Source organism: Carya illinoinensis, chromosome 1 (genome assembly GCF_018687715.1).
Source record: "Carya illinoinensis cultivar Pawnee chromosome 1, C.illinoinensisPawnee_v1, whole genome shotgun sequence".
Lineage (NCBI taxonomy): Eukaryota > Viridiplantae > Streptophyta > Magnoliopsida > Fagales > Juglandaceae > Carya > Carya illinoinensis.
In genome coordinates, this window is record NC_056752.1 from 42,084,954 (window position 1) to 42,100,463 (window position 15,510).

At 36.1% G+C, this 15,510-nt stretch overlaps 1 protein-coding gene across 1 annotated transcript; it reads right to left on the reverse strand.

The window, feature by feature from the left end:
• Positions 1-9,651: 9,651 nt before the first annotated feature.
• On the reverse strand, positions 9,652-10,771 carry LOC122275012 (2-hydroxyisoflavanone dehydratase-like). Its single transcript, XM_043083917.1, has one exon. It carries the CDS (start codon positions 10,666-10,668, stop codon positions 9,667-9,669), a length of 1,002 nt encoding a protein of 333 aa, XP_042939851.1. The 5' UTR covers positions 10,669-10,771; the 3' UTR covers positions 9,652-9,666.
• Positions 10,772-15,510: the final 4,739 nt, after the last annotated feature.

A 15,510-nucleotide genomic window follows, 5' to 3' on the forward strand; every position in this document is an offset into this window, starting at 1 on the left:
GAGATCACCAGGTGCGCCTTGTTTGAGCTGAAGCCCTTCTTTTATAATAAGGGCGTGCAGCATTGATCTCTACCTGTCAGTCGCCTCAATTTGATACTTGACTTTGGTTCCGGCCACTGTTTTTAATTAATATCTTTACATCAAACCATTCAATTCAGTTAAAGCAAGTTCTTCAGATCGAGTCCTCCAAAAAAAAAAAAAAAACACTCATAAATATTACCCCAAACTTATTAACAGTCATGGTCATCATAACTAAACTATCAGTACTTAACAGTCGCATCAATAATCCCAGAAGCTCCACCGATAATTAGGAGTCTGATCTCACAGTACACTAACGAAGATTAGGTACAGTACATATATATATAAAACTGGATCAGCCACAACGCGCGCATTATCGTTAGGAATTTAATTGATTTGAAATCTTACAAGTGGGCACGTTTTAATTTTTTAATGTTTTAGTTATTATTCTTTCCTCGATCCACTCAGCACAACTCACTGCAAGAAAAGTAGCTTATTACCACGAGTTCTTGTTCCATGACACAATATCGTGGCAATCAGTGGTGATTTTGTCACCATAGTAATCCGTGGGATCACAGTGGTGACAAATACTTTACTGGCAATAATATTTTTTCCTATGAATTTCATCATTTAATGCCACCATTTTCTTGTAACGGGAAAAAGAATCTAATAATTAATATTCTTCGTGGCTTAAAACTTTTAACGTCAGAATTTAGTGTTTTTCCACTAGATAAACATCATCGCTATTTTGCACGTGATGATAGGCACATGAATCCGTGAGTACCTGTTATTTGCCACGAGTTGTGTTAGGCTTTTCCCACGAGTTGATGTTGTCGCAAAAAGTAATTAATAAAACCACGCGCGATTCTGATCCTCTCTGTTTTATTTTGCAGACTTTTTTCATTTCTTACCCAGCCGTTTACCCCCTTTCCCACCCCCGTCCCCCAAACTTGCGATAAGCAAATGTGAGACGATTTGGCCTCCTTTCGTGAACGTCGTAGCTCACCCTCTTCGCCGCTCATTGGATCCCCGGAAGCCCCAACCACCCTGAAGCTCATCGACTCAACCATTTCCACGAAATTCTCCCACGGTTTGCCCTAGCCTCCAGAATCCAGTTCATCAGGCCGCAGTGTGTGAGTCTCATGGAGCCAAAGAAAGCCACGTTTCTTTCTCTATGAAGTGGTATGATTGTGTAAAATAAATTATATATATATATACATATATGCATGCTTACCGTTTCTGGCATTTTGTAAATTTTTATATTTGCTTTAAATCTGTGTAATGTAATTTGTCCTGTGATGGAAGAATCATAGTGTTTATAAATTCCAACATGATACATTACTAGGATGCATATATTGCAAATAATGGTGGGTAAACTGATTAGCATTAGAAAAAAACATGTCCTTTGACCTTGAGTGTAGGGCTTTTTGCTTAATCAAAGTAGCTACTTTGATTAAGCAAAAAGCCCTTATAAATGCTTGTATATATGCCCCATTGGCAAGCTTCATCTGCCAATGACTTTAATTGGCAACAGGCAGGTGACCCCATTGTCAAGTTTCATCCTTAAGTTGGGAAAAGGAAAATGGAGGGCCACTTCCACTCATAATGTAGGGAATGTGGGAACAATATATGGGTCTGGTAATAAGTTTGAATCCAAACACCAAGCACCCGACTTAAATCCTTCCCATTGATGTCAATAAATGGTTAGATATATCTATGTCCTGCAGATGATGCAGTTGGTGAAAATGTGCAGCCATGACATATATAATAAGAAAAAGTAAATGAGACAGAAATCCATCGTGAAAACATTTAATTCTCATCTGTTTTTCTCTCTCTAGTCTCTACAATATAATGTTGCAACCTTCTTTTATAGTAATCTCTTATTTATTTTTATTAATTGATTTATGTCTCGTCATTTTATCTATTTTTACAAATTTTTTTTTTAATTTTAAATAAAATATAATAAACAATTCAATTTTTTTAAATCTCAAAATAAAAATAATATTAAAAAATAATATTTTAATATTATTTTATTCAATTTTTAATTCTTTTATCATCTCATTTCAACTCAACTCACTTTCTAACCTCTCAGTGACTTACCCGAGGTCCATTTGGAACTATGTTCATCTTTTATCACTGTTGCCATTGACACTTGGATGTATTGGCACCAAGGCATGCATCTCTTCATGTCATGCCCTTGACTTTCTTTAAAGCTTGGATCTCATTGCTTGATTTCTGAATAATTGTGCTTTGTCTTCACATAGTTTCATTGAGAAGGAAAAGAAAATGACACAAGAAGAGAAGGTTTCGAATCCGAATACCATTTTACTTGGTTGTCGGGACTCTTGAACGTTTGTATCAAGAGTAATGCTATGCATGTTCAATCCTTTTTATAACATTTTATATTATCATATTTTTAAATAAGGGTATTTATATAAAATGATGTTACTTTTATAAATTATTGAACAAAAAGAAAACTGCTAGATATACAAAAAGATTATACAAAAGTAAATTTATAAATTGATATGATTTCATGGGACTCCCTAGATCTACTTTACAATTTGATGTACCATATCAAGCCACCTCAGTCTAAAGATTTACTTTTGTATAATTTCTTTATGTCTAAAGTATTTTTCTTATAAAAATACCTCTCATTTAATAAACATAATTGTACAAAAAGTTATAAAAATTATTGTATATCTATCCTTTTTCATAATTGGATCAATTTCACTTTCAATTAGTAGCTCAGAGTGACACTTTTAAGTTGGAATGTTAATGATGTTTGACAATGATATCCATCCATGCTCAAGTGAATCTTTCATGGTTGAGGATGTTTTGTCTTGGATAGAACATCTTTGTGCTTTGTTTCTTGGATCTAACTCTGATTCTCTTTAGCATATTTTTACCGTTTGGCATAATTATAAAAATAATTATATAATTATTTGAACCAAAAGTTAGGAAGTATTCAAATTTTCATAACAACATATTCCACTATTCACTTCTTCTTAGGACAAATTCCCCCCACCAAAAGACCATCCGACTCAAGTGAACCTAACAGCTGAGAAGGGTAATACTTGGAGATTATTTGTCAAAAAGCAAGAGCCCTTGAAGGGACACCATAAATTGGGCAACATCTTAATTTGTATTTAAAAATCAATGAAATATGCCTCATATATATACAATTTGTAAAACTAGTGGGTTATAAGGAAACTCGGTAAACATGTGAGGCAATAATGTCTAAATAAATGGTTTACTGTTTCTGTAACTCCCAGTAGTTTTGTCAACTAACTCAGTATGCAATAATTATTAGGAACAAAACCTGTGGGTGGGGAGAAATCACTACATTTCAGAGTTGGGTTGTGGGGAAATAGTGTACTCAATAATTCCATGAAGATGATAGAGAAATTCATGCAACCTAGGGATGACCAAATAATATTGTGTTTGATCAGCTAAACAAATAAGAATATACTTGCATATCCTAATATCTGAGAGATGGTAAATGGGAATACCTATAGATGTGTTGGTATTATAGACCAATTTATGCACATAGTACATAACTCTAATTCATAAACTGTGCTTTGTAATGGTTGTTTTAAACTGATGACTGATATACATACTATTTCAGATTAGTATAGTTTCAGCTATAGCAGTTGCATAACAGAATGCAGAATATTCAACTGCAGTATATTAAGTATTAGCATAATTGTAATGCTAATAATAATACAGTGGGCAGTTGTATGGGAATATCAACTTAATAATATTGGCAAACCATTCATGATTAATTATAGGTAGATGATCCACAAAGACAATCTGTGTATGAATGGGGAGATGAAGTAAATGATGCAGGCTAAATAACATGTATATGGGAAACTGATTCTTTTGTTTATGTAGAACGTGTAAAATATGTCATGATATATAAATGCATTCAATATAATAGTGTTTGACAGTAGAAAGTATATCTATTTCATTTTCAGGAAACTTCCTAAACCGAGCTGAATGGAGCAACAGGCAGTAACACTCATGTTGGTTCCACGACAAATTGAAACGCAGATCACATTAATGCTTTGTAATCCGTGTATATGTCCTTCATCCCATCCTTCAAAGAGTCATTAAATTGCCAGTAGATATAATTCCCTCATGTACTTGGAATATCAGTTGTAAAGAAAACTATACTGTCCATGGCCTTGATTTCGTATATGATGAGTTAACATTAAGGTTTCAGGTATGAATGCAGTTGGTAATGACAATTCAGTTGGGAGATTGCATGCCTGACTTGTGTCTATACAAGATATGCATTTCTTGTATATCTTGTAAAAGTGGCAATATATAATGTCATGACAGGTTATTATGGAAGTCAATGATAAGTGTATCATTTGTATGTGGTTCTTTGATGGGAAAAATATATTACTGGGATATGATGAATGGGGTAACAGGATTTTTTATATACTTGGATTTTGTATATACTTGGATAACAGGACTTTGTGAATGGGGTTTTCATAATAAGTGATGGTTATTATGATCTGTGTAAACATAGCAAAAACCTTTTTTGGACTACTCGTTTTGACACTAAACATCTATTAGCCATCATACAATGTGATGGGAAAATGTGCAATTTCACAACTACAACCCAATCCATAATATAATAGGCACCACGGAGTTGGTGGCAAATGTGTAACTGTAACCACAAGATATAATTACATATATCTTTTTGCCACCATATTTTTCCATGGATGGTCTTGTGGGGAACATATATATCCCGACCAACATTACGTGTGGGAAAAATAATTTAACTTACCACATGTAAATAAATCCAAATAACGTTTGCCACCACACCATAATAATTTTCCCACTAGATGTTTTCGTGGAAAATATCAATCTTTTTCCACGAAAATTTTTTACCATGAGAAAATAGTATTCCCCACTTATTATATGCCACCAACCTCCCACGAATGTAATTTGGTGGGATAAATGTTATTGCGACTTAAAGGTGGCCTTTTTCGACAACTCTCAGCCATGGCAAAAAGCTGCTTTTGTTGTAGTGACTACAACTACGAACCCATTTATCGCTACTGATCTGGGGACTGGTACTGTTTCTGGCAACTGGTTCGTTTGGAATCGGCTGCTATAAGCCCATATGCATGACATTTATAATTCCCCTTCCCAAGCATGATATGCCATGACTTAGTCATATATAGTTGAATAAGGAGTATTAGTAAAACTGTAATCCCAGTCGATCACAGAGTTATTTTGCTTTTCTCATTATTTGGGAATATATATTGCCTGTTGTTATTTTGGATTTGTTTATTATTAAAAAAAAAAAGAAAAACCCTTGTTAAGCCTTGTTTTGTAGTAAAAGCCAGAAATGGAGAAATAGTTATTTCCGGGCTACGGTAGTGATTTGGGCTTGGTTAGTATTGTTTGGAGCCTACAGTGGTGGTTCGGTATCTGTATATATATCTATAGTGATTAATAGAAAATAAATGTAGCAAATGTAAATACAAAGTGAGACACAAATTTACATCGTTCAGTATAGAGCTTACAACCACTGATCGTTTGGAGGACAAATCCATTATAATAAAAGAATTTTAAAGTCTCTCATGACCTCTCGTAACTCACTATACAAATGAAGGTCAATAAATCCCTTTGCCTAGAGAAAATAATCAAGTTGGAGTTTCTCGTCTGGAGGTTAAAGAAACTCTCTCAAAAAGTTGCCCAAAAGAAGTCTAGAAGAGATCCCTCCTTTTAGTTGATTTGATCCCTTTTATTGTGCCTATGTTAATGATTGGTGAAAAATTCGGTTTTATGTCATGACTTAGTCTATTTTTATCCCTTTCACCATTGCTCTCAAAATATGAAAATAATCGATAAGTTATTTAAATGGACTCGTTAAAACTCTAAATATTAAACTAGCCTGACTCTAACTATATCTTAACCCTTATAAAACTAATAGTTATTCCTTCCTGATCGTAGACTTCGATTTACTAGTCTTAAGTCAAACCCATTTATCAGTGAAGAGTATAACTTCAAACCAATCGCAGTGTGTATTTGTGTTTTGCACAATCTAATAAAAAACCAACACATATGGTGTTTACGTTATTTACAGTGGGTGCAAGTTGAGAGGAGCAAAACCAACCCTTTTCCCTTTTGGTCAACAGATTTATGGAAGTCCTCTTTATCTTCAACCTCTCCCCCCTCAGCTGCCTCTCTCTCTCTCTCTCTCTCTCTCTCTCTCTCTCTCTCTCTCTCTCTCTCTCAAACCCCTTTCTCTACCCGCCTCAAGCCCCTCAAGCTATATCCTGAGATTGGATGAAATGGAAGAGGCAAAAAATTACAGGAAGAGAGAAAAAAAACCAAAGGAGCACGTTGAGAGAGAGAGAGAGAGAGAGAGAGAGAGAGAGAGAGAGAGAGAGAGAGAGAGAGAGAGAGAGAGTTCTACATACATGAGTCTACAATGACATAAAAGAACTCCAACAATATCCAAGCAACTTAAAAAAGAAACGGAAGTATCTTGTCAAAATCAATACGAAGAGGATCCATAAAGATCATGCTCTCTTTAGTACTTTGAAACCGATCCTAAATCCTTTACTTTCTCCTCTACAATCTACCAATCCTATGATGAGTTCTCACATAAATAAATTTTGGTAAATCTTTGACAAACAAGAAAAATAAAAAATCTTTACACTGTATCAAATCAAATAAGCGAATACCCAGAAGAAAAATTTACCGTTAACAAAAGTATTCTCTCGCCTTCAGACCTTTCGGTCTTATTAAGGCCAAATAACTACCCACCAATAATATAGTGACACCTACACTTTCTACCACAATAATTTTGTGATGCACTACATCAGATTGAAAATCTATTTGCCATCTTCCACCCCATATGTAGGAAACCCCCCACTCTAGAAATTGCACGACCCACTCTCGCAGCCTTCGCACCCACTCTTGTAGGGAACCTCCCTCTTCGTTTAACCCCGATTCATCTCTTCTGCATCTTCATCTTCTTACTCTGCTTTTCACTTGAACCAAATTAGTTGAAGATTTATCACGGTAGTCTCCACCAGAAGGCATCATTGTAGCTGTAAGAGAATGACGGCCTCTTCACTGTAACTATACATGCATGTGTGCACGTGATTCTATTTTCTTTTAACTTTCTTTACACCAAATGCTCCAGTAAATGTATATAAATTCACTCTTTCTTTACTTTTTTCATTCATTGTTGCCTTTAATCTTTTCCTTTCTTTTTGCTTTTTCAGCCGTTCATATGCATCACAACAATTATGGGTGGAGGATTTTAATGGAGGAGAAATGGGTCTTAAGCCATGGAGTCTATAAAAGAGAATTAAGAAAATGAGAGAGGATTATTCGCTAGAGAGAAGAGGGCATGCATGAGGCATTCGAAAAGGGGGAGAAGAAGATGAATGAGAGAGAGAGAGAGAGAGAGAGAGAGAGAGAGAGAGAGAGAGAGAGAGTGTGTGTGTGTGTGTGTGCGTGTGTGTGTGTGTGAAGTGCAGTTCAGAGTTGATATCTTGTCTATCCCATGTGCACAAGTGTAGGTTGAATTTGATGTGATTTCTAAGGTGGTATCTTGTAAGTGGAGGGTTGTTATTTGAGGAATAGTGGACTGACCACTTAGAAGCAATTCTCATAAGCGAATAACCAGAAGAAAAATTTACCGTTAACAAAAGTATTCTCTTGCCTTCAACCCATTAATGCCAAAGAGAGATGAAAACCCAAAAAGCTATGAGTGGTCATGCATTAGTGCTTTTTCTTTTTATTTTTATTTTTAGAGACATGTGGGTCGGTGGTTAAAGTTAATGCCTGAGACACCATAGAAGCTAGGTGCTTTGATTTTTCCTTGACAACTATGGCAATGTTGATCTGATGGGGGTTATCAGCATATGCTTATATACTACAATATGTAGAGAGAGAACTGACTGTGATGCCTGCGATTTCTTGAGGGGAGAAAAAGGGAGCATGACTGAGAGGTGAGAGAAATTGAGGGCGTCGACTTGAGGAGAGAGATATATCGACGGGGAAAAGGTACACGGGAACTAATTACCTACGTTCACTTCAACAAAAATGCCTTGGGTGCCGAATTTGGGACCCCAATTTGTGTCTCGAATAGCTTCTTCTTTTTTTCTTTTTAATATAGTAATTAATGAAGTATTTTTTAGTGATGTTTTGAACTTTTTTTATTTTAAAAAATAATTTAAGAATATAAAAAAATGAATGAAAAAAATATTTAAAAAGAAAATTTATCTTTTTCGGTAGGTTCTCCGGCTATTTCTCTCGGAAGATGTAGCACTACTCAGCTTCACTCTTTTTAAAGCTTATGTCAAGTACACCCTGAGGGAAACGCACAAGGAGCCGTTCCTATTCTACAATTATATCTCTGCAGACTTTTTTTTTATGGCAATTAAGTTATTTATTCGGGCTATTTTTAAATATTATGGCTTAGAAAATCAGAAGAGCACCTCATATGAATGAACAACAATTTCTTTTAATCACAAATGGAAAAATCAAGCTCAATATTTATCAAATCAGTAGGATAAAACTAACTTAAATTAACATTGTGGCTATTTTTTTAACAAAAGAAAGTTGGTAGTTACATCTATTTTTAAATTTGAATGATGATAGTTTTATATATATATATATATATATATATATATATAGGGAATGATGATGGTTTAAATGAAAGGAAAATATTAAATATATTTAAGAAAACTTATAAAAAAAATTAATTCTCTACGTATCAGTTATTGATATATTAAAAATCATGATATTTAAAATTTAAAAAAAAACTAACAAAATGAAGTTAGCTTTTATATTAAAATATAATATCAAAATATAAATATATGTAACCCTACTTTTAATTTAGCTATGTTTTACCATTCACTTCTTTTTATTCAAAGAGTCATATGTATGGTCAAGAGCCTTTGGCCCGATGGCATAGAACTCACGTCACCAAAATAAAGATTATGAGTTTGACCCCTTCCCGTGTATCCAAAAAATATATATATATATATATATATATATATATATATGTATATTAATTTGTGATTCTTCTTTTAAAAAAAATAGCCAATAATTTAATTTTACTTGATGTGCTTTACTTTGGTATATATAGCACCTTATAATAAATCTTCTTTGATTGCATGCATTTAAGTTTGCTTCTATTTAAGAAAAAGAAATTTGAATGAGTCTTGCTTTATCAAGTAGCATTGGCTGGCTTACGTTTTGCTTGTCCACTTTCCTTTCAAATCTTTTGAACCATTTTATTTCATTAATTGCACGTTGCCACTCCTGATCTCTTCAGTTTTGGTCTAAATTATTATCAATTAGCTAGCGGCTTGTCTAGCCAGTGGCTGCCTCAATCGTTTTTGACAATTGTGGCTGCATGCTCATCCTCTTGCTAATTAACAAGTGGATCAACCATTCAGCCCTAAGTAGAATGACTACGAGAAAAATAACTTTTTATTTTATTAAAATTTGTTATAAAAATTACAAAATACATCATGATTATTTATTAGTGAAATATATTTAATCCAAACAAATTTTGCTTAAATTTTTATTTTATTATAAGTTTTATGTTATTACTTTATGTGTATTTCACCAACAAGCCTCCCAACTCACAAAAAAAAAAAAAAACTAATTAAGAAAAGAAGCCAAGCGTTTGACCAAATTCTTGGCATTTTGAGTGTCAAGATTCAAGATGTGAAAAGCGTGATCCTCTCCATCCACTCGAACCAACTCAACTTCTCCTTCCCAGTTGCTTTTCTGAACTGCATCATAGTAAGCAAGAGCTCGATTCCTCATCACATCCATCTCGGCCACAGTCACGAGCAACCGTGAACACCCAAGTCCAGCCAAGCTCGGTGCTCCCGGAGCCGTTGGATTTATCATTGGATTATCAATACCACCAGGTGCAGATGGGTATATAAAGTTCCAAACCAAACTTGGCACAGCTAATTTGTCGACGTGACTTGCCCTGAGCTGACCCATCTCCGACAACTCTGATATTGCATTTGAACTCCAAAAATAAGGGTGGGTAAGAAAAGCTCCTACAATTTTAACATCACCAGGTAAGCTCTCAACGCCGGCTCGCATGGCCATATTGTGAACGATGTTGGCTCCTGCACTATCTCCACCAATGAAAAATCGTTTAAATTCACCATGATTCAGCCATGGCTCTCTGTAATTGGTACCAACAGTGCTATCTATGGAGTTGGAAGCAACCCATTGGAGTGCGGCCCAGCAATCTTCATAACAAATGGGAAGGAGGTGCTCAGGAGCCAGCCTATACTCCACCGAAATGGCCACAACTTGTGCTTGAGCAACCAAACTGTTGAGGAACCGCTGGTGATCTCGGGAGAAGGCAGACTCGAAGAAGAATCCTCCGCCGTGGAAGTAGACCAAGATGGGGAGTCTCTGGAGGTGGGCTTGGTCGAGTTTTGGGAGGTAGAGACGAGCAGAGATGGTGGGATCCTGTGAAATGATGATGTCCTTTGAAGAGACACCAGTTTCAGGATCTTGATCGGGCGAAGGGGGCACAAGGGGAGAGCCCAGGAGTCGATCAATAGAGCCATCCTTGTAGATGCGGATGAATGGGAGGATCTCCATCTCTACCTCCTTGCAGGTAATGCAAGCCATATTAATAGAGAGCCAGGGACCAATAAACAAGTGGATTACTTGTGATATCGGAAGCTAGGGAAAAGAGAGAGTTAGGGGAGGAAATAGAAAAATTATCGCCCAAAGGATGGATGGATTGAGACAGATCCACCACCTAAACTTAAAGGGAAATATATATAGGATGGGTGCAATTGCGAAGCCCGGCTGGGTTATTTGAATTCTCAATTATCTAGCTGGCTAGAACCGCATCTTTGTAAAATTATTGGGTTCTTATTATTAGGAAACTGATTTGTAGGCGGTCATGTGCAAGCCGACAAATCCAAAAGAGGAGGCTTTTTTGTACAATTAAATATTGAATAATTGAAAGGAAGTTTGAGATACTTTTGAACAACGTCGGAACCTATATTATATATTGAAATGGTAAGTGTAACATCAGAAGGCCAAGGCAAATATTTCTCGATCTGGATTTATTTAGGGAAAGGCCGCTGCCGTCAGATCCGACTCGAGGGCATGCAAGCAGTCAGCCGAGAAATATATATACAAAGATCAGTTGAATAAAACTAAACACATGATTGTTCATTACTGTTCCTAGATCTCCATTATCTTTTCAACACAAAAGCGCGCAGCAGCATTAATTTACGTACATATTCAGCGTGTATATATATATATATATATATGGCCGACTTTCTGGGATTTCTGTGTGAAACATGAATTAATCTTATCCTCATGTATGATCTTCTGTCGGCTGCCACGCATGCATTTTGTGATGCAGACTTGACCATGCATTAATTATATATATATATATATATATATATATATATATATATATATCTGTGTGTGGCGAGAAAAATAAAACATGTGTGTGCATCGGACTTATCATTGTTATGTGATATGATCATGTCGAAGTCAGGGAAGATGAGATGATCTGGTAGCGCATGCGCAGCCATTGGAAGAAATAGCTATGGCAGCATCCTCTTTGTTAAAATAAGCAATGAATTAATTAAGGACGCTGCAAACAGACAAATGGAGATAATACTTCGATCTAGAATGCGATTTCCTCGTGTATGGTCGGACACCACCACAAAAATCCATAATCCAAAGATTTCCAGTAGATTGAAGCTGCATGCATAGATCAATATTCACGTCATCGCTGTCATCACCAATTTTACGCGTTTTAAGTATGATATGTTGATTTTTCTAAAACAATCCAAACCGATCATATGTCGCTCGAACGTTACCTTAATTAATAGCCCATTCATTTTGCCTATTAATTGCATTTAAATTTGATTCATTTTTTCAGTAAGAAAGTTGACCCATTTTGGGGTTTAATGTGCAGGCAGCTAGCCAGCCAGCCAGCCAACGTCTTCTTGCCCCCTCAACTTTCATAATGAGCCATTAATTTCCTTTTCATTTAAAGGCTGTGCAGATCATCCTTTATTGATTGTTTTAGATATTGACTTATATTCTGTTAAAAGTTCATTGGATACATCTTATTGGAAAGTCAAAAATATTAAAAGATTAACATATTGGTGATTTGATGATCTAATTAAACATCTGCATGCCTAATATGATAGCAAGCATGCATGCTTAATTGGTTAAAGACCAAATTACCAATTAACCATGCATGGCTCTTTAATTTATCGGTACTTCTTGCATCAACCAATTTGTGGGACGCAATTGCCCATCAATGGGGGGCCTCCAAGCAATCATCATATATATAACCATGCAGCGAGCGGCCGGGAGGACACTCCTTGCATGTCTTCCTCCTTTTGGTTATACTTCATCGTTTTGCTTGATCATTTTAAATTCCAGCTGGAATTAGCATTTTAGCCCTATTATGCTTCAAACTATTTTAATGGCAAGTTTGTAATTTTCTTGAGTTTGAATGATATATACTACAACATTTTGTGACTTTTGCCACGGGTTCTTTTTCTGCAGCTAGTTGTTGTGGGAAAAAGTGGCCTTTTGCCACTAGAATATTTGGAGAGAATAAACATATGCATTTTTTCATAAAATTTTCCTAGTCGATAATGTTTGATGGCAAAAGATTTTTCTCGATCATGTCTGTAGTTTTTGTGATCAAGTTGTTTCCTGTATAATAAATATGGACAACGTATGGGCCTTTAGTAGAAAAATAGTTATTGTGATGAGTGAAATTGACTTTTTACCATGAATTAAAGTCGCTACAAAAAACTATTTAACTTGTAACCTCATTGTCGTGACTTATTGTTTTTGGCCACTACTAAATAAGTAATTCCCACAAATATTACTTGCCATAAAAATCTCTACATATTTGTGAATATATGAATACTATACATCAGCCTACTGTATACCCCACACCCATACATGATGTCGATTATCTTTCTTTTATTTTTTTTAGAGATTTATTTTAGAGATTTAAAAGATTAATTCTTTTGTTTTAAATTTATCAGATTTCTCACTGGATTTATTTTATGATTTTTTTAGTTATGAAAATTATTTTGATTTGCTTTCTTGTTATTAATTTTTGTTTTGTAGTTAATAGATTTTTATTTTATTTTACTAAATCACTGCATTTAAATTATATTATTTAAATTTATTATTGTAAAATCTTTTTCGTTAAGTCTATTTTGAGACTCAGATTAAAAGACTATACCTTATTTCTTTCCCTTCATTTTTTTTTCGTTTACCTCATTTTCTTTTTCTTTTTCTTTCTTCTTTCTTTTTTCTTCTTTCTTTTTCTTTTTCTCCTCCTTATTTCTCCCCCAGCCCGTGCACGATCAAGTCTTCCGTCTTCCGTCCTCCACCTAACCACGCCGTGCACCGCCGTCCAGCGATACCGCCTAGCCCATCAGCTTCCCTACACTTTGATGACCTCCCCCACCCTAACCTCCCTTCCCCACGCTCTCTCTCTCCTCCCTGTTGGCCGTGCAAAACCCATTTGGATTGTAGGTTGTTGTGCTCCCGTGCGCCACCCATTTCTGTCACTACAACATAAACCAGCTTCTGCTGGGTTTTTCTTTCCTACGGCTAATTTTTCGTGGCAAAATTTCCCCAATTGGAGAACATCCGTTGAGTTAACTGCGATTTAGTATACCGCTGGAAAGAAAATCCTTTTTTGGCATTTTTTATGTGCAGCAAATTAGATCGCCGAATTGAATGAACTTTAGATGACTTGCAGACGTTTGAGAATTGGTTTATTTGCTGCTACTATAAAGTCTCGCCGTTAATTTTGAGTAATGGAGCTTTTACCACGATGTCGTGTCGCTGCAATAACCGCATGCGATGCAATAAGCATCTGGGAGGCTTATTATGGCGACACCTCTAGCGCCGTAACAACTAATCATATTTAATACACTTTCACCGACGGAGACCCAGCTGCAGCAGATTTTCCCCAAATTTTCCCTGCTATGCCGATTATTCTTTCTTCACGAGTTGCTACGCCGCCGCTCGTCGGACCGTCGCCTTTGCTGCAGGAGTTGTCTCCGTCCCTGGTAATGAAATCACAGTTTAAACCTTAATTATTTCTCTCCTACCAGCTGTTCGTCCTCTCTCTCTCTCTCAGTTGATCTTATAGATTGTATATAGAATCTAGAATAGATATTTGCGTACTTGGGTAATAATTAAGATGAGCTGAAAGAATACTGTGGCTATACACGTGGTACTGGCTCCTCCCTACCCACCAAGTCATGTTATACAGCAAGGAAATACTATATATTGGTCATGATGGCACGCTACTGCCTTCAAGCTGTCATCTGCAGTTTCAGTATAGATACAGCAAATCCTATCACAACTGTAGCTCAGCCCATGCTTTGAGAGGACTACAGCTGAACTTGCGCGGGAGAGGGAAACAAGTAAAAGCGGGAGTGTTGGTTTTCAATACCAATGCTTCGTACTAATATCCTTCATTAGACAACAACTACAAAAAAACTATCTAAAGGGAGCCACACCATGTTTGGAGTTCTTCATTTCTGCTGGCGGGATAATTTCTGCAAACCATTAATCTGCTTCCAGCTTTTACTTCTAACTTGGTAAGACTTCAGAAACTCCAATTCAGTGCCCACAGCTTGAGTACAAATCATTGTTGTTCCACCCGGATGAAGTTTCAGAAACTTCATCATTTTCCACTACTTCATAATAGAGAATATTGTAGCTCAGCTTCTTATCAAAAAATCATACTGCAGTAGTTTCATGGTCTTCCCTTAACTTGCTGTTTTAAGGAAACTGTATCACACTACAAGTTTTCTTCTGCAGAAGAAATGAATCACTCAACAAGAGGGAGAGGCCGAGGACGAGTGTTGCCTGCTACATTACGACACCCGCAGCCAAAACCAGCAAGTTGGACTTTGAGAGATGAAGCTGAGGTTCACTCTGATGACTCCACTCAACCCCCTGATGATGTACATCCATTGTTTTTCCCTCCTTCTACTCCTGTAGAGCAGGTGAATATATTTGTGTGTGTGAAAAGCATAATATGTGCAAATCCAATGGAGATACAGAACTCAGAAAAGCGTACCAATTATATCAAGTTGTTGAAAGTGTCAAACCTTGAATGTTTATGATCATGCCTCAAATCCTTACAAGGGTTTGTAATCCATCCAGCACAAGTGAATATGATCAATCACCAATATGCATGCACAGTCTGCGTTAGGAAATTTCCACAGATGAAGAGGGGAGATTCTAGGTCAACACGCAAAATAATTGGATGTCCCAAAAAATTTACACCCAAATTTGAGGGGAAAAAAAGTATCGCCAAACAATTCATCCCCATTGCGTCGTAAATCCATAACTGTAAACAGTGCCGTAAATCCCTAAACGCAAGCAACCAGGAAATTATAAATCTGCGATATGGGGAAACGCCATAAATGGCCATTTGAGTTGCGT